The sequence below is a fragment of the Prionailurus bengalensis genome, chromosome C2 (assembly GCF_016509475.1).
Source record: "Prionailurus bengalensis isolate Pbe53 chromosome C2, Fcat_Pben_1.1_paternal_pri, whole genome shotgun sequence".
Classification (NCBI taxonomy): Eukaryota; Metazoa; Chordata; class Mammalia; order Carnivora; family Felidae; genus Prionailurus; species Prionailurus bengalensis.
This window is the reverse complement of record NC_057350.1, coordinates 22,799,451-22,825,618: the sequence shown is the minus strand read 5'-3', so window position 1 is coordinate 22,825,618 and position 26,168 is coordinate 22,799,451. Positions and strand designations below refer to the sequence as shown.

At 32.5% G+C, this 26,168-nt stretch overlaps 1 protein-coding gene across 3 annotated transcripts in view; it reads left to right on the top strand.

Annotated features, from left to right (window-relative positions):
- Positions 1 to 26,168, top strand: part of NCAM2 (neural cell adhesion molecule 2) — a 523,753-nt gene that overhangs the window by 481,152 nt on the left and 16,433 nt on the right. For 2 of the 3 annotated variants that reach the window (XM_043593819.1, XM_043593818.1), the window contains one exon: positions 23,002 to 23,206. In XM_043593819.1, the coding sequence (XP_043449754.1) occupies positions 23,002 to 23,206 (205 nt within the window). Of the gene's footprint in view, positions 1 to 1,121; positions 6,840 to 23,001; positions 23,207 to 26,168 lie in introns of those variants that run through there. The other variant, XM_043593820.1, reaches the window with a different exon arrangement.

Genomic DNA, 26,168 nt, shown 5'->3' with positions numbered 1-26,168 from the left:
CACCACCACTAAATAAATTGTTAAAAATGTTCAGGTGTGTGTGTGTGTGTGTGTGTGTGTGTGTGTGTGTGTGTATTTACATGGTGTTTTTCATTATACTTCTAATGAACTGTACAGTAAAATTATTTTGATGGCACTCAGTCTAGTTCCAAGCCACACTAGTATACCCTTGCAGTTCTGAATAACTCAACATGAACACAAAAACAACACATTCAAGTGCATGGCAAATGCAAACATGTTTTCTTAAAGTTAAATTTATGATCTGTTCAGAACATACATTAGAGAAATTCTAAAACAATGGTGAAATTAAAGTTCAGTTAAAATTGGAGAGACCTTTATTTTAACTATTTGGAAATCTCAGTCAATGCTAAATATTAATACTATACCCAAAACAATATTCCTTTGAATTTAGCACATAATGAAAAAGTATATTTTCATGATCCTTTGTTCTCAAAATTATTTTTAAAGTGGTACAATGACATATGTCTAGACCATGCTTATGGTCAGTTGGGTCAATGCTCCTTGCTTCTACCCTTATGGCAAATTTCCGTTATGAATATGTCATTTTCATGGATACATCTTGGTAGTTTATTCATTGTTAAAAATGTGACTACTTTTATTAAATATTTCTTCTCAGATATGATGGTAGCAAAAAGTAACATCTGTAAACATTATAGAATATGATGAGTTCATATTTACAGTAGCAATGTGAATTTACCAGTAGCACAGTGAAATGACAGGTGCCTTCTCACTCATAAGTTGTATCTTCAATAGAGAATAAATAAGATACTTATTTCTAAAGAATCAATGACAGAACAACTGTCTGATTTATGTGAAATAAACTTTATTAATATTGAGACTCAGTTATGTTTTAAATATGTGACAACTATTTAGAAAAGTTGTATACAGATTTTAGCCATTCTTTTTCTTGTATCAAAATAATTTTTTTGTAGGAATTTGTAATGGCTTTGTGTAAATCTTGCATTAATTATTTTCTCTTTTTTTTTCTTTCCCACTGTCACTTTTTTTCTTTTTCTTTACTTTCATGTTGTAACTCTACTCTTTTTTTCCTTAATTATTTTATTCTTATTCTATTTTCAAAAACAATTTCCGTCATGCAGATAAATGCTGTGAAGCGAATAAAGGCGAAAATGGAAGCCAGTCATGGCAGCTGAATGCTGCTGGGTTTTCTTTCATTATAGCCCTCAGTTTGTCTTGGATGTTTTAATGTTGTTGTTATATGATATTTACTTTTATGCCCTGCAAATTTACAAGGCTAATCTCATATTATGATGAAAGTTTTTCTGTGGTCCAACTAATTATGCATGTATTTCACTCATGAACAATTAGCCTATTTTCCCTTCCCCAAATTGTCAACCTTTAAAGTAGATAATTTGTCAGAAAATCACTGAAAGAAATAGAATCAGGATTGTTTCTTCCCGGATGCAGTTCATTGCATAACTTGCTTCATTCTGAAGTTTCCTTTAAAAGTTGACCTTGTTAAATATCATGTCACTCTTACTTGGAACTTAAGCATTTGCTACATCTAATCTTCTCTCATTTGATTATTTTGCAAAAATAATTCAATATCCATGACCATACATTGTATTTTATTATGTAGAATTGTGGATCTTTTATATTGGTTTTAATTGTTATTCTTTTAAATGTAAATTTCCAACTTTATGGGCGTTTATAAAATTTCATGGTGTTTACCATTTATATACAACAAAAGCTAATACTTTTATTATATTAGATATGTATCCGTACTGTGCTGCCTATTTTCATTTTTTTGACCTAAAATATCATAAGAAATAAAAATGAAATAGTTTTCTTCTTTTAAATTTGAACACTAACTTTAAAATATCCAATTTAGTAATTTAAATATGAATGTGTTTAAAAAGTTGCACTCTGTTCACTGGATATGGATTGTGCTATGAGTTGGCATCGAGTATTGATTTTCTCACAACATATATGCATACTTCTTTATTACAACTTCCTGGACACAAAGAGTCAGTTTCTTTGTAAAGACCAGAGAGAGAAGCAAATATTTTAGCTACTGCTTGCAAGAAGATGAAATTGAGATGAGGAGTTGTTACTACATTTTTCAGAGGAAGCTGTATTTGAGGGATTATCACAAGCAATGATTTTAGTGTTCAATTTTCATTCATTATAAAATGAGAAAAGTGTTTTGTGTTTTTCACTTCTAACCACACCCTGCCTAGCAAGTGATTCTTACGACTCATTCAGGACAATTAGAAAGCAAGCAGGTTTATGTATATGACAAGAGTGACCATACTAATGTGCGAAATTAAATTATTGGATTTTGGGCTTTGAGATTCACTCATCAGAAACTATTTTGTTTCATGAAAGTATTCTTTTACTCCTTAAAACAATAGCTACAGGATCCTATAATGTAAGATCTAAAGCTAGATTTCTCTTTAGTAGTCTGTCATTATCTTTTCTAAACTCTGCTGTCCACTGCTGTCCTTTTTTCTTCTCACCTAGCAACAGACCTTTAGAATGCAGGAGTAACCCAGCCACAGATTAAACATGCTTTTGCTTCCTTCCTTTCTCTTCCACTGAGACAAAGGAATATCCAGACTTATGCAGTTTGGGGAATGTTCTGTCTTTAAAAAGACCGTAGCCAACATTTTAAAATTATTAATTAACCAATTATAAGTGCATAGTATGTCTATTTTTGGAGAAGATATGTAGATTTGTTGGTTACTAATATGTAGAAAGCACTAGGAAAGAAAAGAGTTCCAATAACTCTTCGAGGAACAATATTTCCTGTTTACCATAATCTGACTGGACCTTTTCAAGAAGATAAATGTTTCCACAAGAAAGTCCAGTAGAAATTATTTAGGCTAGTATATGATAGCAACATAATTTTGTGGAGAATATGGAATATGTCTTTCATAAGATAACAGAGTTGATTTTTTTTATTTAACATTCTACGACTCAAAGTAACCAACAGTGGTATGAAGAATGCTCAAAGTCAAGTTTACATGGTACCTAAAGTGATATTTTGACAGTTGAGAAAAGAATTTAAAATTAAAAATTTATTGTCTCAGCATAATTATTTACACTTATTAAATTCTTCATTATTCTTTGTAAACATCTCAGTACAGATCAACTTTTTTTCCTGAACTATTTTTTAGGGGTGGGGAGGAGCAGAGAGAGAGAGGGAAAGAGAGAATCTCAGGCAGGCTGCAGGCTCCAGGCTCAGCACAGAGCCCAGTGTGGGGCTTGATCTCACAACCGTGAGACCATGACCTGAGCTGAAATAGTAGGATGCTTAACCAACTGAGCTACCCAGGTGCCCCAGATCAAGTTTTTAATCCTGAAATTAATAAGTAACATTTCATTTGACCAAATGTTATGATTAGAAGAGCAGTTATTTTACAGTTCTGAGATATGCATAAATTCTTGAAAATAGATCTTCAGACATCTTAACAACATACAAGCTCTATGTTTAGCTTATTTCCACGGGAACTAGGAAAGCACAACATTCTAAACAGTACAGCTAAAACAGTTCAATAAATGAGACCTTAGAGATTACAAATTATCTTCTCAGATTAAAAAAATCTTAATAAATATGCAAATGTTGCTAAATTATCTTTTTAAGTCTCTGAGTTTTAGTTTTGTTATATGCAACCATGTAATCTGACAGTCTAATTAGTATCTATCTATAGGTCTAAATAAAATAAAATCCTTTGCCTGAAACATATAAAATGTGAACTGTGTGTTAAGGTAAGTTTTATGTTAATCATTATATATAATCAGAAGTATGTGTCTATGTCTGTTGATGTGTATATCATGTCTCCAAATATTAAATCATTCCAGAAGTTTTTTTTGATCATATTATACCGGTTATAAATTTAGGTTGATTTACTTAAGGATGATTATTGTATCCGCATATGGAGCATGAGGATTAACTTCTTATATAAACATGAATATCTCCTTGTTTTTCTCCTCTCAGCTCTTTACTTGTCTATCTTCTTGTCTCCTTTTATCATTTAATCTTACTGTTTCCTCTACTTCAGACAAAACTCTACTTATTTCTCAGATCACTGGCTTGCCAATACCATGGGCCAGATATGCCAACAGGCTATGCCTAGGAGATAGCAGTAAATTCTTTCTTATGAAACTTCTTACATGGGCAATTTAGGTCAATGGCCATTTTTCATCCTCTTTCTTCTCATATTAGTCATTGGGAATAACTGTATTTTATAAATGCTACACTCCTACTGTTTCCAAATAATTACACAAATGAATATATATGTATTCATTAGTGATAGACATGGACAAGGTTAATATGCCTTATGGCTTTATTTTTTTTTAATTTCTCTTTTTTTTTTTAGCCTAAAGTATCTTAAGCGTTTTTTTAATGCAATAAATACATATAGTCTGGACATTGGGTTAACAGTTTTGTATAATTTTAGTTGTATATATAAAATGAATTCATGCACAAATAATTTTATTGCAAATCGTTTTTACTATTAAATACACAGAATTTTTTTTAATTAAGATTTAAAAATACAAGTACATGCAGTACTTCATAGGTTGTATAGTTTGAGTCAAATGGATTTATGATTATTCATTTATATTTAAGAAAATACAGTATGTAAGACATAATTAATCTTTTTGGGATCTGAATGAACTCTTTTAGATATCTGAAAAGTATTTTATTTCTTAATATGGTATACATACCCTAAGAATGGAAAAGTAAATTTTGAAATTACAAATTATCTTGGTGATTTAAGATATTTATATCACCAATACAATCATTAAGTAAGTCTGGGTTTAATTTTCAAGAATAGTTAGGTAATGTTACATATAATAATACTTTCAGTTTGAAGTAGTCGAGAAATCTCTCTAGTCATGTAAAATTATCAGAAAATTTCCACCTGTTTGGTTTTGGTTTAGATATTAGTAGCATTAAGAGCTTTAAATAGTGTGTTACAATACTATGTAAATAAATATTATTTATAATCTTCTTTAGCCCTTATATGGTAATTTTACTTAATGAATAAAGATATAAGATCATGAAGGTCATATCTAATTGTATCATTTTATGTATTTTATTATGGCTCAAAACAACCTTTGAATAAGTACAAATGAAGTAGGTTTTCTCTAATTTTGGCTTGTTTCCTTGCTTCCTTCCTTCTTCCTTTCTTCTTTTTTTCCAATTCATTCTCTCTAATATTCTCTTTCTCTCTCCTATATTCCCTTTTTTTTCCCTCCTCTTTGTCTCTATTGCTCTTTCTCTCTTTTTCCCACCCCCTCTAGGTTTTGTTTCCTCCCTCTCAATTTCTGACCATGAATGAATAGGGTGTATTTTTTCTACTCCTTTTCTGTTGATCAGCTGGTAAATTTTAAAATCTTAGCATTCGTGGTAGGGATATATATCAGAAAACCTTCTGAAAGGCTAATGCATTGAATGGATAGCTCAAATTTGCATATTTCACATGATTGGAGATGCAAATATTCTACAAACAGCCCTTGAAATCATTTCAATATAACTTGAAGTTGGTAAAAATTCCATTTCCAAATCAGCTGTTATGTCATAAAAAAATAGAGTATTATTTAATCACTATTAATACTATAATTCTAATTATATTATAATTCAGAAGATATTAGCAAGTAAATTTCAAGAACTAACTAAACAAACAAACCAAATATCTTTCTAACATCTAATTAACCTGATCTCTTCTGGTTTACTATTTAAATTGGTGGAATTAAAATTTAGAGTTAACTTTTTTTTAACTTTTAAATATAAAGCTGTAGTATTATTTCCTTCTCATTTATTGTACTTAAAAACTTGATGAAATACATAAAGGTTATAACACTATATTAAGCAACATCTCAATTCTTATCTAAGGTAAAAAAAATTCAGTAATCTTAAATCTAATTTAATTGTTCTGAAATAAGACAGAGATAGGATTTTAATACCAATCCTTTGTTTTCCAAACACCTTTGGTCTTATTATCTTATCTAAGATTATGAGCTGCTTAAAGATTTTTGGTAGTAATCCACTCTTCCTTTATGGCTATTAACTAATTTCACAGCCTAAATTGAAAAAAAGTGAAATAACTAAGGAAAGCACATATGTGTAAGAGTACTATATCTATGCTGATCTGAACTGCAAACTGATGTCCCAATGGCTTCGTTGCTGGACTTTTTTTTTACCTAATTTTTAAAGATAGGTTCATTCAAGTAGAATTAATTTTCATTTTAAGTATTAACTAATTGAATGTATTAAGTTTAGGTATATTGTAAAATTTCTTAATGTGTGTATGTTCAAGTTAAATTAAGTTATTCTTTATCATTCCACTTTAACTAATAAAAAGGATAACAGTTACACATTGCGAACACTGCATATATTAAGAGATGGAATCTTTTTCTTAATTATACCATATTTATTTTTATTCTGTATGTGTACTAAATGGATACTATGAAATAAATCTCTTAGCTAATCTTTTTTTTAATGCAAGCAATTAAAAATTGCTATTTTAAGTAACATCCATGATTCATGAACTTCTTTCAGAAGATTTTTATCTCACATCTTACACTGATTTTATGTATAACACTTGTGTTTTAAAGTGACTGTTTCTGACCATTTTAATTGCATTTGTTTTCATCATAGCTTATTTTCTTGAAAAAAATGTGCGTTATAAATGTATTGTCTTCAATATCATCTCTTATTTAAAACCCCGACATAATATCAGCACTATGTGTAATCCTATGCATGTGTTTCATAGTATATTAAATGTCATTTTATTTTCTGTACCTCTGTGTCTCCATTGTTGTAATAAAGAAAACTGAGGAAAAACTTCGTTATATGTGTTTTCTTTATTACTGGTACAAATCTTTTATGTCCTTGTGTGTTTTCATTTCTAACTTGATCAAATCCAAGGTCTCAGTGTAATAAATGTATAATCATTGAGTGACTTCTATTTGGGGATAAATAATATATCATCAGTAGACTCATATTGCAAAAATAATTTAGAAACACTACTAAATACTCTTTCTTTCATAGTAAACTAGTTCCAGAGTCTTCTTAGAAACGTCGATGACTAGTAGGAGGCCAAAGTAATCAGACATTATCTTAATAGAATGCAGGAATATAGTTAATAACTTTAATAATGCAAGAATTGTTAAATAGTTTCCATTGCTAGCAAACGTTTATAAAGGCAGGTATAAATACTTAAAGAGATTTTTTTAAATCTCCTTGGTTAATGTATTAACTGTAATTCGGTTTAAACATCATAAGAGTAAAGTTGTAGAGAATTACTAGGGTCCGCTTCTCATCCACACCCAAGGAATGAAACAAAAATGGCTTTGGTTTTATTTTTTAATGTGTACTGTGTCACATGCTGTGTGGAATGCCATACGTGCAATTTTTCAATCACTCCTCATAAAAACCTCTCGGAAGTAAGTATCATTTCTCTCATGTTTTAGATGAGAACAGTGAGTCCTAAAGAAGTTGAATAATTTGTGTAGAGTCACATTTAGAATCCAGGTCCTGTGTTCTTAATAAATCATTACATTTGTTTTTTGTTTTAGTACTGAATCTGAGTTCAAATGATAAATTTTTTAGTGTTTATTTATTTATTTTTTTATTTTGAGAGAGAGAAAGAGTGTGCATGTGTACAAGCAAAGGAAGGACAGATAGAGAAAAAATCCCAAGCACTCTCCACGCTGTCAGCACAGAGCCTGATACGGGGCTTGATCTCACTAGTCATAAGATCCTGACCTAAGCTGACATCCATAGTCGGAAGCTTAACCAACTGAGCCACCCAGGTGCCCCATAAATGATAATTCTTTATATGGAAGTTAAATTGTTTTTATAAAGTGAAAAAAATTGGTGGCTTAGACATAAATATTTATTTCTCTTATATAAACATCGTCAAGTACTTCATTGTCAGATAAAAATGAAATAGTACGGAAATTACAAAAGAGAAAATGTTCATTTTCAAGATATGCATTACTTTAAGGCACGCTTAATCTTTCTTATTTCGGAATAGCCCACTCTCAAATGTATATCTTAATATATATATACCGCCCATTAAAACATACGAGTATACATTTCAAAATGAAAATTTTTATATAGTATCTGTGTTTTGTTATAATTTCTGAACTTCTTTCAATTAAGTAGTTACAGAAGTTTTGTACAGTGTGAGAGAATGAAAGTTAAGTAATTTTTCTTTGTTGTTCTTATTTTTGTTTTTCTTGAAACCCCTTGACAATAAGATAGTATCAAATGGGAAGTATCTGGGAATTTCTGGACATTTTTACAGTGACCGTCACAGTAACATTACATTGATCTATTAGCTTTATATTATTTTATTGTTTGCTATTCTAATATTCTAATCAATACCATTATCTTATTAGGTCAACAAACTGAGGATCAGAGAAGCCAAATGACTAGTCATTGACTCTCAGTTTTCCTCTTTGTTTAATCAAACTGCACTGTATCTGAGATGGCATAACTAAATCCCTAGTCTATATTTATATGGTCTTGTGTCTTTGACCTAGTTCCTTTGATTTCTTCTTGATTGCCTCATAGGAAAAAAGGCCATGTGTTAACTAACCACAGTTCCCTCCGGTAATCATGGTACTTCAACAAGTCAGCTTATCTTTCTTTCTCCAACTCCTACACATGGCTGTTCTCCCATGATCACTGTAATAAACTCTCAGTTTACAACCCTAAAAGGATATCAAGTTAAATTTAATCACTTTATGATTTTTAAATATTTTCTGAAAGTACTTTATAAAATGACTTTTTTACATTGTTTGTAGAAATAGGTCATTTTATATTAATACGAAATATTTTTACCTACTGTCTAATAAAAACTAAAATAGATATTTCCATATCAGCATCTGCCCTTTCCATTTTAACAAATCAAAATAAATGGCTTCAAAAAAGAATTTTTATAGTGATTCTATGCTTGCTATTCTACTGATTTCTCATTTATTATTACAAAAAGAAATATTAAAATATTTTAAAATTCATAGTATAATAAATATAGACTTTTTTCCTGCTTAAATATGGTTAACAAGAGTAAAAATTAGCTCCTCAAACTACCATTTCTGTTTTGAGGAATCTATGAACAATAACTTTCAATTTGCTGTCATTTCTATATAATGTCACCAAGGCTAAGCCAGAAAGATATGTTACCTGGAAGGTTAAATGCAAAACTCTCTGATGTTCTTGAAAAATGAAAAGAAAAATATTCTGCTTCCCAGTGCTTATTGGTGGAAAACAGACGAAAATATTTTGGGGTTTTTATATACTAAGCCTGAGACTTACTGTCCCATCAGAGGAAAGTTTATTTAAGGAAATAGAAATATTTCTTTACAGCAAGATCTGGTCTGGTTCATTGGTGGGTCCCATCATACAAAAATAGGAAGTTGAAAATGTTTTAAGACTTTCGCATGTGTTAGTAATCATCTAAGGTGTCATTTTTTTTTTTAATGCTTATTTACTTTTAAGAGACAGAGACAGAGACATAAGCAGGGGAGGGGCAGAGAGACTGAGACAGAATCCGAAGGAGGCTCCAGGTTTGGAGCTGTCAGAACAGAGGTCAACATGGGGCTCGAATCCACCGACCATGAGATCATGACCCGAGCTCAAGTTGGACACTTAACCGGCTGAGCCACCCAGGGCCCCCCTAACATGTCATTTTTTTAAGTATTAAATGACATAAAAGATTGTGTATTGTGTTTATAGACATTCTCAGTAAATCCAGACCTGTTAGCCATTCCTTGGAAGATTTTAAAAGTAGGACACTGTATTTTTTTCCTCCATTTTTTTAGATACACTTTACTTTTTAGAGAAGTTTCGGGTTCACACCAAAATTGAGAGAAATCTACAGAATTCTCATATACTGCCTGCCCCAATACATGTATAGCCTCCCCCCCCATTATGAACATGGAGAATGGTACATTTGTTACAATCGATGAACTTGGATTGCCACCACTGACATCATTTTTACCCAGAATCCATACATAGTTTGCATTAAGATTTACTCTTTGTGTTGTCATTATATGGGTTTTGATGAATGCATAATAAAATGTACCCACCATTACAGTATTATACAAAATAGTTTCCTGCCCTAAAATTCCTCTGTATTCTGCCTTTTCATCCCTCTTTCTCTCCTAACCCTTGGGAACCACTGATATTTTTAACTGTCTCGATAGCTTTTCCTTTTCCAGAACGTCATATAGTTGGAATCATATGGTATGTAGCTTATTCAGATTGGTTTCTTTCACTTAGTAATGTGCATTCAAGGTTCTTTCATGTTTTTTTTTTCATGATGCAATGGCTCATTTCTTTTTAGCATTGAATAATATTACATTGTCTGGATGTACCAGTTTATCTATTTATCTAGGGAAGGATATCTTAGATATGTTTTTAAAATATATTTAAAGTCTGCACTTATATTTTAGAGTTGAAGTATCCTACACAATATATTATTTAGATGCACTAAATATACATGATAAGTGGCCCTACAAGTTTAGGTGTTTAATTATAAAAATGTAACTTGATTTTTTATATAATCTTAATGCAGAAATTGAAGTTTCTAAAACAGTATAGTAAGTGTCTAAAACTGGGCATTTTTCAAAACCGAATGTGATAAATTCCTTGGGAAATAATACCATTCACATTTTTCATTTATTGTCATATATTTACAAAATTCAAAAGTATGTATGTTTAATAATTTCATAATAGATTAAGAATCTTAGAATTTCAACAAATAATTTGTAAAATATTAATTTTAGTTTAATATTTTAAGGGTGACATTCAATTTTGCAATATAGTCTTTAAGAAAAAAGGTATTTTCTATTTTGTGAAGAATTTTACTTTATATGGGACAGCCTTTTAATATTAACAGAAAATACATTTAGCCAGTTAATAGTTGAACCAAGGAACTAAAATTTAAATTATCCAGTTCCTTAACACTGACTAATGTCTCTTTTGATCTTACTCATTCTAGTCAAAGAAGCTTCATTTCTTTTGTGCCAATAAAAACCTTCATTATCTTCGTTATCTTAGGAGAAACACCGTAAATCGCCTTTACCAAAAGAATCTGAATATGTATCATAAGACTTAAACTGCATATAGAAAAAGTATAGCGTTAGTGAGATAAGCATAAATTTGAAAAGTAACAGTTCAAATAAGTAATTATGACGTGTAAAATATTTTATATCTCTTCATTTCACTTTTTGAGAAGGTTATGCAGCCAGTGGTCTCTGTTCCAACATATGTAACAATTTGAAATGTCAGCTAGATAGGAGCATAGGTATTCTGTTGTGCAAAGACTTTAGCTGTTTCACAATTTGTCACGGTTTATCATTGCAACAGATTTATAAGGACACTTAAAAATATGCCTTTCTAAAGTTTTCAGCTATCTGAAACATTTATCAGAAAAGTGCTGTTATATATTAGTTTTTTGCCAATTCTTTTCCAAAATTAGTACGGCTTATTTCTTTAATTCCTTTTCTTACATTAAAAATATTGCGGGGGCGCCTGGGTGGCGCAGTCGGTTAAGCGACCGACTTCAGCCAGGTCACGATCTCGTGGTTCGTGAGTTCGAGCCCCGCGTCAGGTTCTGGGCTGATGGCTCAGAGCCTGGAGCCTGTTTCTGATTCTGTGTCTCCCTCGCTCTCTGCCCCTCCCCCGTTCATGCTCTGTCTCTCTCTGTCCCAAAAATAAATAAACGTTGAAAAAAAAAATTAAAAAAAAAATATTGCTTTAACTTTTTCGAAGGATGTGGCAAGTTTCCAACAACACTCCCATAGAAGAATATTAACTTTATATATTAGATTGTTTATTTTTACAGGAAACTCTTTTCAAAAGATAAATACTAAGACCTTAGGGGGTATTAGGTAGGTGTTAAAAAAAGTGAAGGTGATGAGCCACTTGCATTGTTATTCCATACAGAATAATTATTCATGATTGTAAATATATATGATAGAAATTATAATATTTATCATATACAGTCTCTATTTTTAAAATATATTAACGGATACTAATTATCTAATGCTAATTCAATCACTAATCATTTGTTATAGGCTAAGCCTATTTCCTACTTTGGACACCTAGCAGGCGTTGACAAGTCTGTGTGCATTATGGAAATAGGCGTGGAATAAGAAAGGGGGAAGCCTGGACAGACATTCTGAGCCATAATCCCAGGCCACTCTAGCTCCCTCCTGACCATTGCAACAGATTCTGTTTCCTGTCTACAACTCTCTACTATCTTTTGGGAAAAGCTCACTTTTGATGGTGGTGGTGTTTCTCAATTTGTTTTGGCTGATGTGTTTATATAGAGAGTTTTATAATTATAAATACCATTTATATAATATACATGTTTACAATTCCCTTCCCATTACTAAATCAAATATCTTTAACTAGCCAACTGTCCTGCCCCAAATCACATAGTAAAAATAGATAAATAAATAAATAATAAATTTTGTCTGTGCAGCCTTTTTACCCTACCTTCTCCCAAATAATAATTCCTAGTAGGGATAAGTGATTGAAGGGAAATTGTGATTATCATTGACTATGTGTGTGTGTATGTGTATATATATATTTATATATATATAAATTTTTATACATATATGTAAAAAATAGTTATAAATGTAACAGAACATTTTGACATAATAATCAAAATGACTAAAAAATGGAGACACAGTAGTTAGAAATAGGTGATGTAAAATACAACCTTCACCATCCCCCACTAAAGATATTTAGTAGTAAACAATAAACAATCTACATCAATACTGTTTAACTGACTACCTATGAAAGACATGACCACTTTATTAAAATGTACTGAAATAGCTTGAGGATTTAAAACATAAATAACAACAATAGGCTTTGTTAATATATTTGAATAATACCGAAAACCATTGATGAATTTTAATTATACTATTTAAAATCTGAAAACTTCAACCTTGTAATGTGTGGATGCACAAACAGTATTATCAAGGAATAAGAAAGCTAGAAAATCATACAAAAAGGAACTTCTGCATAAGTATTAATGTCTGATATGAACTTTTATAATTTGTTTTTAGATAATTTAAACAGGTCCAATAAGCTCAATACATGTTCCTTTAATACACAGAAAGTTACTTTTGTGTGATCCTAAAAATTAAAAATCTGTCAAACTGGTCACAATGCACTTACAAATAGGGCAATTTCATACAGTTATATACTTCTCTCATCATTATAACCTTATGATTTTTAATATATTTTTAAGGATGTTAAAATTTAAAATCCCAAAATTCTTTCCCCAAAATGCAATTCCTTATAAAAGACTGAAGTTTTCTTTTCACTGATAATAATACTCTTTCATAGCCATCACAAATATTACTAGCACCACATACTTTTTTTTCCTTTACATTGTTCATCGAAAACTGCATGCCAGAAATTACATGTTGTGCCCACACAGTTTTCATTCAGCTAGTTCACTAAGCAGTTAAATATCTGAATAATATGAACTTGAGTGAACTTGAAAAGTTGCTACTAACTGCATTTTGTCAGGAAGCTGAATGATGCAAATGCTTTCTTTATCTCACGAATACTATAAGCTGTCCAAGAGGGAACAAGATTTGACAGAGTAAAAGATTAGAACACAAAAGAAGTACAGTCTTTATTTTAGGGAGGAGGTTTTCATTCACTTAGCAATAATCTTTTGAAAATTTCAATCTTTTTTTTATTCCAGTGAAGACAAATGTGTCTAAAATGTGCAGAATAACCAGAGCCATAAAAGTAACAACAATGATAACAACAACAAAAAAATCTAATGGTAAAGAGGGCAAATGAATTACAGAAGTGAATACTAAAAAAAAAATGTGTATATATATATATATATATATATATATATTTTCCAGTGCCCAAACCAAGCAAAAATCAATTTCACCAATCATAGACCATAAGCATTTTTAATAATTCCCTTGCTTTCATTTTTTTAATATCACTCTTAACAAGGATAAATATAAATATATATATATATATATATATATATGAGAGAGAGAGAGAACGCGCAGGGGAGAGGGTCAGAGGGTTGGGGGATGGAGAAAGAGAGAAAGAGAGAGAGAGAGAGAAGGAGGGAGAGAATCCTAAACAGGCTCCATGCTCAGCATTAGTGGGAGCTGGGGCTCAATCCCATAACCCTGTAATCATGACCTGAGCCAAAATCAGGAGTTGGACATTTCACCAACTGAGTCATTCAGGCATCCCAAAAAAGACTTTAATTTGACATACAGAAGTATGGGAATGACCAAAAGATAATTTGCTATATGAAATATGAATAAATAAAGGAATAACATTAAACAAATCATGTTGAGTTCTAGCTACAGTGAAATGCACATCTAAAACCAGAAGAATGGTGGGGTGCCTGGGTGGCTCGGTTGGTTAAGCGTCCAACTTCGGCTCAGGTCATGATCTCATAGTTTGTGAGTTCAAGCCCCGCATCAGGCTCCAGATTTTGGGTCTCCTTCACTCTCTGCCCCTTCCCTGCTCTCTCTCTCTCTCCTTCAAAAATAAATAAAAACATTAAAAAAATTTTTAAATCAGAATAATGAAAATGATCTTAAAACTTAGGCCTTAATGAAGACAGTTTATCAAAAGCAGTAATAAAAAAACACATAATTTTTATTTTTATGCATCATCATTCATAAATGTTAGCAATATTCAAATCTTTAAGCTTCTAAAATCTAGGAAATTTTTTGGGTAAAAGTGGAGAAGTTCTAATTTTTTTTTTCTTTTTTTCAACGTTTATTTATTTTTGGGACAGAGAGAGACAGAGCATGAACGAGGGAGGGGCAGAGAGAGAGGGAGACACAGAATCGGAAACAGGCTCCAGGCTCTGAGCCATCAGCCCAGAGCCCGACACGGGGCTCGAACTCACAGACCGCGAGATCGTGACCTGGCTGAAGTCGGACGCTTAACCGACTGCGCCACCCAGGCGCCCCGAGAAGTTCTAATTTTTTAAAAAAACATACTATAAACAAATATCAAAAATAAGTTACTATAAACAAATTGAGCATAAAGTAATAAGTATTACAAATGAAATAACAACACATTTGGACAGTTCTTTGGAATTCCCAAACTGCTTTCATAATATGATTCTCAAAGAATACTTTAGCTAGGATATGTGAGAATTATTATGAACATTTTGTCAACAATGAAACAGAATAAAATTGTAATTATGATTTAGATATATCTAATTGTAGTGTGTGAGCAACAAAATGTATCAATACAGTGCATTGCATTGCACCTTTCAAAGTATAAATATGTTCTAAAATATTACCTTCTAATAATGTAAATGAAAAACATATACCTTAGGAGGGTACATTCCATTTTTTTCAAGGTGTATGGGGAAGTAATTTAAAAAGTGGCTTAGAGGGGACAAAGAATATAAAATCCAATTATAGTTGCTCTTAAGCTTTCTGTTTGATTTTTAAATGTGTTTAAATTTATGGAAAATGGTATGTTTAATCCTCCTTGCTGATGCAAAGAATGATGTTCTCCTTCTTTCTAATTAATGCAGTTAAAGGGGTATTAGCCAGACCTTTGAAACCTCGGAAGTTCAAGCCTTTGTTTCAAATAGGGAAATTAAATAGGAATCAAAATGGACTGAATCCATCAATTTGGGACGACCATCAGGCACCATAAATGCAGGAGGCCCATGGTCATGACACAGAAGAGAAATGTAGTTTCTGGAGAAATAGAAATAGTGTAACATTGTACTCAGAAAATATCAGTGGTTTTAACATTTCCCTCTTTAATAGTGAATTTTATACTATGAATAAATCAGAGTTTACTTTTTTTTTCTATTTGTGATTACACAAATACAAAAAGAGATATTTGGAATCAGTTTTTCTAAATACCTAAAATATATAAATATCACATTTATTTATTTATTTAATGTTTATTTACTTTTGACAGAGAGAGAGAGACAGAGCATGAGTGGGGGAAGGTCAGAGAGAGAGGGAGACACAGAATCTGAAACAGGCTCCAGGCTCTGAGCGGTCAGCACAGAGTCTGACACGGGGCTCGAACTCACAAACCGAGAGATCATGACCTGAGCTGAAGTTGGATGCTCAACTGACTAAGCCACCCAGGCGCCCTTATAAATATCACATTTATACCTGTATGCCTGATTCCCCATTTAGTTTAACCGAGAGAAGACTATCAAGTCCAAAGACAAATCTTACCTAATGTAGGTTCTGTTTAGCAGATCTAGTATTCACAGTAGGGAATAGAAAGTCTTGTAAATGCATAATAAGACATTTCTCTACACAACTCCATAGGGCTGGAAAATATTATTTTCTTTCTTATATTATGTCAAGAAATACAAAAGATTCAGCTTTGTGTGCACTAGGGGAATACTGTGATTAGACTTTATTTTCAGTGTCCCCTCATTTTTAAAATTGTGAAGCTTATTAAAAATTTTATATCTTTTTTTTTACATTTATTTATTTTTGAGAGACAGAGCGTGGGCAAGGGAAGGGCAGAGAGAGAGGGAGACACAGAATCCAAAGCAGGCTCCAGGCTCCAAGCTGTCAGCACAAAGCCCGACACAGGGCTCGAACCCATGAACCTGTGAGATCATGACCTGAGCTGAAGTCGGATGCTTAACCGACTGAGCCACCCAGGTGCCCCAAAACATTTTATATCTTTTTTTAAAAAAATATTTTTTTGTTGAACCAGTCTAGATGCTTGTCTCATTTCTATACTTTTGTTATTTCTGTTACATTTTTTTATTCTTTGTTAATCTGGGGGACCCTAAGGAAAAAATCACAAAACATAAATTTAATTTACCAACTTAAGATCATTTCCAAGTCTGTAAGTCACAGGTGATTTTTGAAAACAGTTTGTCTAACATAAGACAATGAGACACTGTGTGAAATCCTTAGGGATGGTAGTTGGTTTTTAAATTAGTGCAATGCCTTTTTTTTAAAGGATATATTACCCTAGAGTGTGCCTTCTACAATACAAGATTACCACAACTCTAGTGAAAGCCCTTACTATTAAACCTATGCCGTCGTTAATATAAAAACCTTAATCTTTTGTTCTTTATGTTTTGTGGAATTCGATGAATGAAATTAAAGTTTAGGAACTTATGCTTCATAGTAAAAAAGGACTTAAAAGGCTGTATAATAAGCCTAAAGGTTTATGTTAATATTTATTAGTTCTATTTTAGTAGATACATCAGGAAACCCATCTAGTTCTACACTAAGTTAGCAGGCACTTGATGAAAGTTTGTGAAACATAAATGGTTTGATAGTCCTTTTTTTTTTTTTTTTAAATTATGCAACCACAAAGTCTTTAGACAATCCAGATGTCTGATTTTACAGTAACTGACCATTGTGGCTCCGATGGAGTCCAACTGCAGAAAGAGGCCTCCTCCTCTTTTCACATAGCACATAGGACATGTACATGTAAACATGTACGTGCATAGAATACACCTAGATTTTCCATAAATCACGTGATGTTTGACAATGAGTTTCCTGAACAGGATGAGGAAAGAACACATAAACAGGAGACAAGTAGATCTCCTGAAATTGTAGGAGGATATTGCACCTAGCAAGGTTATGAGAAACACCCAAAATGGATGTTGAATGTCTTCTTGTTTTTCATACTTAAACTGTTTACTTACTGATATTTAGGAATATCTCTTATGAAAATAGCCACCACTCTTCCAGGAGCAAAAATGAAATTTCCATTTTTAAGACTTTTTAATTAAATTTTTTTTTTCTTCATGTCTATATTATCTTTCCAACTCTGAAAACCACTTTCAATCTATTTGGAGATTATATGTAGACACAGAAAAATATTTAAATAAAATAGTAAACTATTTAAGGAGTCAAAAACCAAGGCTAGTTGTGTGAATATAGTATACTCCTTCTTGAAAAACTAGTATTATCAAATCTAATAAATTTCATGGAAATTAATTCAGTGTTTTAGTAGTGAGTTAATTTCTACAATAGACACATGCAGACAGACATGCATGTGATAAATTTAAAATGCAGTTCTTTTTTTTTTCTAATTTTAACACTTTGATTTTATGTTTTTATTGCAATTTGGACGTGAGTACATAAAGGTCTGGGGACTTATATTGATTCACCTGTACAATTTCTAGATTTCACGGGAAGGAAGGGTAGCTGGGAGGAAAGTTATAGAAATTCAGTTAGACCATTTCTAATATTCACTTTGATAAAATATATACCAAAAAATAGATGTTTAAATTTTATAATTCTTAAATTATTTATTCTTATTAAATTCTAATATAAAATTAGAATATAAAAAAGGGTTTTTTTTCAAAGATCAATACAAAATGATCACTAAAAAGAGACCTAATAGCAGGAATATATAAATAAATGATTTCCATTGTTGTGTATCATTTAAATAGTTGTTCCTCCTCTAGCAGTGTAAGGGGAAATGGACATTTTCTGGAAGGAAACTACACACTTTAATTTAATCTCTATATTTTATTCCTCTCTTGATTGTTTGATGATGAATATACAACATAAATCTAACACAAGTATAAACGATATAAAACCTGAAGCTAAATGGTCTTCGTACTGATCTAATAGCAAAGGTTATCCAGTGACTCTGGCCACTGTACTCACTCAATTTTCTTATCTGTAAAGTAGAGCTGAAAACATTGTTTTCCTATGTGATGGAGTAATAAAAATGATCATAAAAATACCATGTAAGATAAAGCACATGTATAGGTATTCTGGAAAGCTAAAAAAGAAGAGTTGAATTTAAAACACTTTAGGGGCGCCTGGGTGGCTGAGTTGGTTAAGCTTCTGACTCTTGATTCTGACTCTTGATTCAGCTTGGTTGTGATTTTGAGGTGGTGAGTTCCAGCCCCACACAGACTCTGCGCTGACAGCATGGAGCCTGCTTGAGATTCTCCCTCTTTCTCTGTTCTTCCCCCACTCGTACTCTGTCATTCTCAAAATAAATAAACTTAAAAAAAAACTATAACTCTTTAAATAATTGTTATGCTCAGTTTCCTTTGGTTAAATAATTAAAACTATAATTATTTTTTTAAAATTTTTTTAACGTTTATTTATTTTGAGACAAAGAGAGACAGAGCACGAATGGGGGAGGGGCAGAGAGAGAGGGAGACACAGAATCGGAAGCAGGCTCCAAGCTCTGAGCCATCAGCCCAGAGCCGGACACGGGGCTCGAACTCACGGACCTCGAGATCGTGACCTGAGCTGAAGTCGGACGCTCAACCGACTGAGCCACCCAGGCGCCCCAAAACTATAATTAATTTAAAAAGAAATAATTTTCTGTATGTTACTGGGAAAATAAATCATTGCTAGTCCCCAAATCCTAGCAGTGTAATCTTACATATGGTCATGATTTTGTCTGTGAAAAAGCCGAAGACAAATAAACTTCCATACCAGAGTAAATAGGTGGCAGAAAAAATAAAATTAAAAACATTAGAAAATTTAACTTTCATAGTTATTGTAGCCTAATCTCATGGGATGTGAGAAAGTATTAGCATTTAAATATATTCATAAGCCAATTAAAAAAACACAGCTTTCAAAAGAAAATATTATTATATTACATATATTATTATATATTACATATATTACAAATATTATATATAATATACATTATTCAAAAGAAAATATTATATATTACATAAACCCACTTGATGTCCATCCTATCCTCTGCAATGACAAAAAAAAATTTTGGTTTTCCATAAAAATAACTTCAAGTAACCTTCAAAAATTTTAATCATAAGTTTAAAAGGTATAGTTTTGTTTCCCTAGAAAAAAAGTAATAGCTATTTTAGCATCAATATTCCTTTACCATAAGGTGCTTTACAAATATGTTTCTAAGAGCTTTTCTAAAGATAGAAATGAAGCAGATCAATATACTGGTTTAATGCTAAAAAGATCACAAATAAAATATTTATCATTTAAAAGCTAACTAGCCAAATCTACGGGGAAAAATGTGACTGTATTCTCAAGAGAATAGTGGTTAATAAGAGATAGTATCCCACCTTAGGCTGCTGATAAAAGAAATATGTTTACAGACTAATTTAACTTTATTTTTAAATTTTTTTTAATGTGCATTTATTTGGAGAGAGAAGGAGAGAGAGTGCGCTAGCAGGGGAGGGGCAGAGAGAGAGAGGAAGCAAGAGAAAGAATCCCAAGCAGGCTCTATGCGGCCAGCTCAGAGCCCAACACTGGACTCAAACTCACGAACCGCAAGATCATGACCTGAGCCAAAATCATGAGTCGGATGCTTACCTGATTGAGCCACCCAGGCGCCCCCAGACTAATTTCACTTTAGATGGTCTATTTTTTCCCCCAAAATCTCATTTCTTTAGAATTTTAAAATAGCAAAATAGTAGTGGTAGTAGTCATGTTGCCAATACTTGTTAAATTTTTACCTAGTGCTGGGCAGTAAGTGTTAGATGTATTAAGTACATTAATATATTCGCAACAGTCTTTTCCAAAAACCCCGAGACCTAGTTTGTGATTACTGCTGTTTCCGTAACCGTCCTCATTTGAATAAAGTGGCATCTCAGCCTCAGAGAAGTTAGCTGCCTCACCCAGGGATGTACAGCCGTATGTGATGGACCCCAGGTTTAGTGCATTGGAGTGAAAAAGCCAGTCTTTTCATACCTAAAAAAGGTAAATGAAGATTTAGTAGATAGATCATCATTGCTCTGTGGGATTTATTGCCTAGAGCCTTTCTGCACGTGAGAGGAACCTAACTAAAGTGGAAAAAGAGTGACCTTGAGCCAATATATTCATAGGGGCTCATGCCCAATCAGACACGTTATTTTTCAACTCATCTTTTCTGAGCTTTGTTTGATGAATCACATAAAGCATAGCAAAATGAACTCCTACGGATTTTGAAAAAAAATTGTCCTTATATGTAATCAAAAAAGTTCATAGGTGAATTGTCTTTATTATACTCTAATTGTACATTTCAGGTAAGAATCATTTGCATTTGAAAATGGATAATGGAAGAAAATGTGTAACATGATTTTTTCATTGCTTCATTTTTCACTGTTGTTTTCATATGTTTCAAGAAAGCATAGCTTGCTTAATATATTATTTTTATAGCATGAGACACTATTTTTTAAAAAAATCTTGCATATAGCCCTATTTTTGAAAATTGATAAATAATATTTAGAATCTCACTCTCCATATTTATATTGGAACTTTGCGGGAAAAACAAAAACAAAAACACGAATTTCCCTTGGCTCAAAAATGCTTTGCTCCCTTTAGTCTTTCCTCAAAGTGGTTTCATGTAATAAGAGAATAGTTCTGTGGAAACTAGTAATTTCTCTGGATCTTAGCTAGCTCAGTTTTCCTAAACCATCACTACCTACATAGTGTTAAAATTTGGTGGGTGAAGAAGATTCTGAAAATGGCATGGAAAAATTATTTTTCCTCCAACACAATTATGTGTTTGTTACTGTTTCTCTTTATCAGAAATAAAAGAACTATGATAAAAATTATACTTTTCTTGGGCATGAGAGGTGCAATTTGCTGATTCAATACTTAAGGAATTCTCATCTGTGACTTCATGCAGATGCTTAAAAGTACCTACGTGTTCTAGCACAGGTGAACTGCACAGTCGCCTGGGGAAAGTGCCAAGAATCAAGTCATAAACAGAATTAACTTTTTATATAACGTGTATTCCCTGAAGGAAAACAAAAAGATTAAATACATGTAGTTGTGAGGCTCAGTCATTCTGCAGAAAAAGAAACCAGGATTCAGACAGGTGTGCCATAATTCAGTACCAACTTGATTCAAAATAAGAACAATCATAGTGATTCTGTTAGAATAAAACTTCTTTAAGTCATTATTAAAATATTACAACCTAATTTTTAAAACTATAACTTAGAAAAACTTTGTTTTCCATGTGTATTTTTTCCAAAGTGGTTTTCACAAAACCAAGTCTCTCCCTGTGCGTTATTTGCATTCCACACCACTCACAGATTTAACAGGTCATTATGCTACTGAGGAGTAAATGTGTTTTATCATTAAAACAGATCGTTGTAATTTTATAATGTTATGTAAGCAAATGCTAACATAATTGTGCTGATTCATTTTGAATAAGTCTCTAAAATTGTCTTGTGACAATCTTATTTTCCCTCCAGGTAACACACAGTATGACCAGTTTAATCTGTTTCCATTGTGCTTATTTGTGTCCCAATACGGTTATAACTGCGTAGTCTACCCTCATATTCAACTACAGGCATGAAACACTTGATTCATTGTCACCACCACTGCTCTCCTTGCTATTTCTACTCTGTCAGTCAACGTATTTCATCCTAGTCCCCGTCACCTTTTTCATGGACTCTGTACGACATTCAGGAATTCCTGCAACCACATGCCAAGGAAAAATGACTCCCGTCTGCCCCTACCTTCCCATGTTATATTCCAGAAAGGTCATAAGTACAATAGCTCTGTAAAATGTTGCCTCTAATCTAATATGATGTGTTAAAATATTAACTGAAAAAATACAAGCCATTTGTTCTAAGATGATGATTTTCAAAGTATTCACATACAGATATTTTAAAATGTATTCTCTGTCAAAACAAAGTGCTTTGAGCACACAGAATTTGCAAGTTTAAGACTTAAAACTAAAATAATTCCATATAGAACATTTATTTAACCCTCTCTTACAGTTAGGGATGTGATAAAATTCATTATCTTCCTCTGAGGAAATCAAAAAGTACATTGGAAAGAAGAGTTACTTGAGAGATTTTTTTTTAACCTAAATAAAGTTTGAAAAAAACATTTCAAGTCATTAACATGTCAGTTGCCTAAAATATTGTTTGAACGCCGGAGAATGGTTCCCAACAATTATGAAATTGAAACCTGCCAGTGACTATCACTTTTTCCTGTCTCTTTGGTTATGATTAATTTTCAACATAACTGTCTATAAACTTTTCTGATTTGGAGCTTCGTAAAAGTTTTGTTTTTGTTTTTTTTAAGATACACTTTTTAATGGTCTTGGGCTTGGAGCAGTCATCGGCCTGGGAGTTGCGGCACTCTTGCTAATCCTGGTGGTAACAGACGTCAGCTGTTTCTTCATCCGACAATGCGGGTTATTGATGTGCATCACGAGGAGAATGTGCGGGAAGAAAAGTGGCTCCAGTGGGAAGAGTAAAGAACTCGAAGAAGGAAAAGCAGCATACCTGTGAGTATCAGACATTTGCACCGAATTCCATTACACAAATGCTACAATCGAGCTTGAATACTTCATTCAGTGACTTCGTTTTCCAAGTGAAGAGCTTGACCATAAGACTGTTGGACACGGTAGTGTCTGCTTTCTGATCTTAAACGACCTTCAATATGACATGTTATAGAGCCAAATGCTTTTGAAAACAGACTATTAAAACTTTTTTACAATGGGGTCCACGCAAAAAAATAGATGATTTAAATACAGATAGAAAAAATAAATAACTATGGATAGAAAGATACATAATGGTACAAATGCATTTGTGATTTCTTCCACCATTTTTCAGTTTATGTTGAATAAAAGAAGGACATCAACAGCAAAAACGTGGTTAAACTGAGTAAAATCATAAATTATGACAATTCCTACAAGTGTATGAAGTGACTCCGTAGAGGTTTCCAGATTGTCTGTATAGAAATATTCTACGTGCCATGCAATACATTATTGCAGATTCTGAATTTACTCTCAAGTTTTGATCAAAAGATGATTATATGTTAGAATTCGGAGCTCTCTGAGGCATCTCAAACAATTAGACAGAATATAAATTCCACGGAAATACACAGAGCTGAATACTGTAGACTCCTTTGAATACGACTGAATACATGACTGTACTGAATATAAGCCTCCTTTGTCATGTAAAAGAGCAACTAAGAGATTTTAATACTTTTGTTTTGTTTTGTTTTGTTTTGTTTTGTTTTGTTTTGTTTTGTGTGTCTTTTGATAGCTTTGTATCTAATTTAAAAAGTACAAAAGGCTCAGTGAAAAAAGACATTGGAGAGGGCCACCTGGATGGCTCAGTTGGTTTAGAACCCAGCTTTGGTCCAGGTCATGACCTCATGGGTTCTTGAGTTCAAATCCCACATCGGGCTCTCTGCTGTCAGTCCGGAGCCCGCTTTGGATCCTCTGTTTCTCTCTCTGTCTGGGACCTCCCGCTCAGGCACTTTCTCTCTCTCTCAAAAATAGATAAAAAGAAAATTAAAAATAAAAGGTTGGAAATAGGCACACTCACATATAAACACACAATGTTTATGTGTAGATATAGGTGTATTTGTATACATATACATATGTGTGTATATTAAACCCAGCAATCAAAAATAAGCATTCTTAAGAATTAACATTTGCTTTACTTTTTAAACTTACAGTTTTTCTGTATATAGTTTTCTAATAATTCATTATGAATATTTTTAAACAGACAAAAGAGGTGAAAGAATTTTATAGCAAACACCCATTTAACAACCACTTGGGTTCTACAGAAATATTTTATTATATTTCTCTTATTACGTAATTTTCGATCCTTTATCCATTATTTTCTTTTTGCCTTTCAGAATACATCAGTACACTTAGCCCTTACACAATGCAACTTGCCTATCATTGCATACCAATTTTATGTAAGATTTGCATAACACAAAATGCACAAAATGTTCCCTTAATGAATTTTAACAAATGTTTATATCTGTATAACTCAAGACTTATCAATTTCAGAAACTTAGCATCATCCTCAAAATTTCTGGGACCCCTGGGTGGCTTAGTTGGTTAAGCATCTGACTCTTGATTTCGGCCCAGGTCATGATCTCTTGGTTTGTGAGATGGAGTTCCATGTGGGGCTCTGCACTGACAGCATGGAACCTGCTTGGGATTCTCTCTCTTTCTCCTTGCCCCTGCCCCACTCACTCACACTTGCTAGCTCACTTCCTCTCTGTCTCTCAAAATAAATAAACTTAAAATTTTTTTTTCTCTCATGCTTTTACCCAAACAGCACATACTACCCCACCCCTGCCCAGGCAATTACTATTCTGATGTTTTCACCATAAATAATTTTTAGCTGTTATAGAACTTGATATAAATGGATTCCTGTAATATTTACTCTTATGTGTCTGGCTTCTTTCATTCAGCATCACATTTTAGGATTCATTCATGGTGTTACATTTTTCAGTAATTCATTTCTTTTTAAAGTTGAGTTATTCTGGGGTACCTGGGTGGCTTAGTTGGTTAAGTGCCCAACTTCGACTCAGGCCATGATCTCACAGTTTGTGAGTTCAAGCCCCCCACCAGGCTCTGTGCTGACAGCTTGGAGCATGGAGCCTGCTTCTGATTCGGTGTCTCTCTCTCTCTTTGCCCTTACCCTGCTTGCTCTCTATCTCTCTCTTTCTCTCAAAAATAAGTAAACATTAAAAAATTAAAGTTGAATTATTTCTATATGTTTTTCTATGCATACATTTAGGCAAGTATGATCATGCATTAATTTCTAGGTTTAGCAATATAGGAGAATCCACTCTGCATGGCTGCATTGTTTTTGTTTTTTAATCTCCACACCTATTTCAATCCTACTAAACAATTTGTCTATGACCTTTTCTTATGGATACCCTTTAAGGGATATTTTCACTTCATGGGATGCTAAATTAGATAGCCTACATTTTCATTTCAAAAACATTAGATTCATTTCACAATCAAAATGCCACCTGCTTACTTGTTGGAAACAGAACGCAACAAAGAACAAACAGAAATCAGGCTCTACTTCAGACTTGAATGGGATATTAACGTGTGTCAGAGTAAACATAGTGGGATCTATTCACTATCCAGTATCTCTCGCTTTCCTTATTAGAACATATTCTACTTTTTCATACCTTGCTGTGCTTCTGCATTGTCTTATTAACTAAATAAATATATACCAAACTTTAGTTTATTTTTCACATATTGAGAAAACAATGTACTATGTAACATAATTATACATATCACACATGTATACACACACACATAAGTCAAAGCTGAATTTTATACATCTTCGTTCTTGGTGACCCATTGAGCAAATATGTACTGGATGAATACAAGGTAACAGGCACTTCTGTACAACCTAACAATAAAATGGTGACCAAAGCAAATACGATTTTTATTCACATGAAACTCTTGTTTTGATTTACCAAGA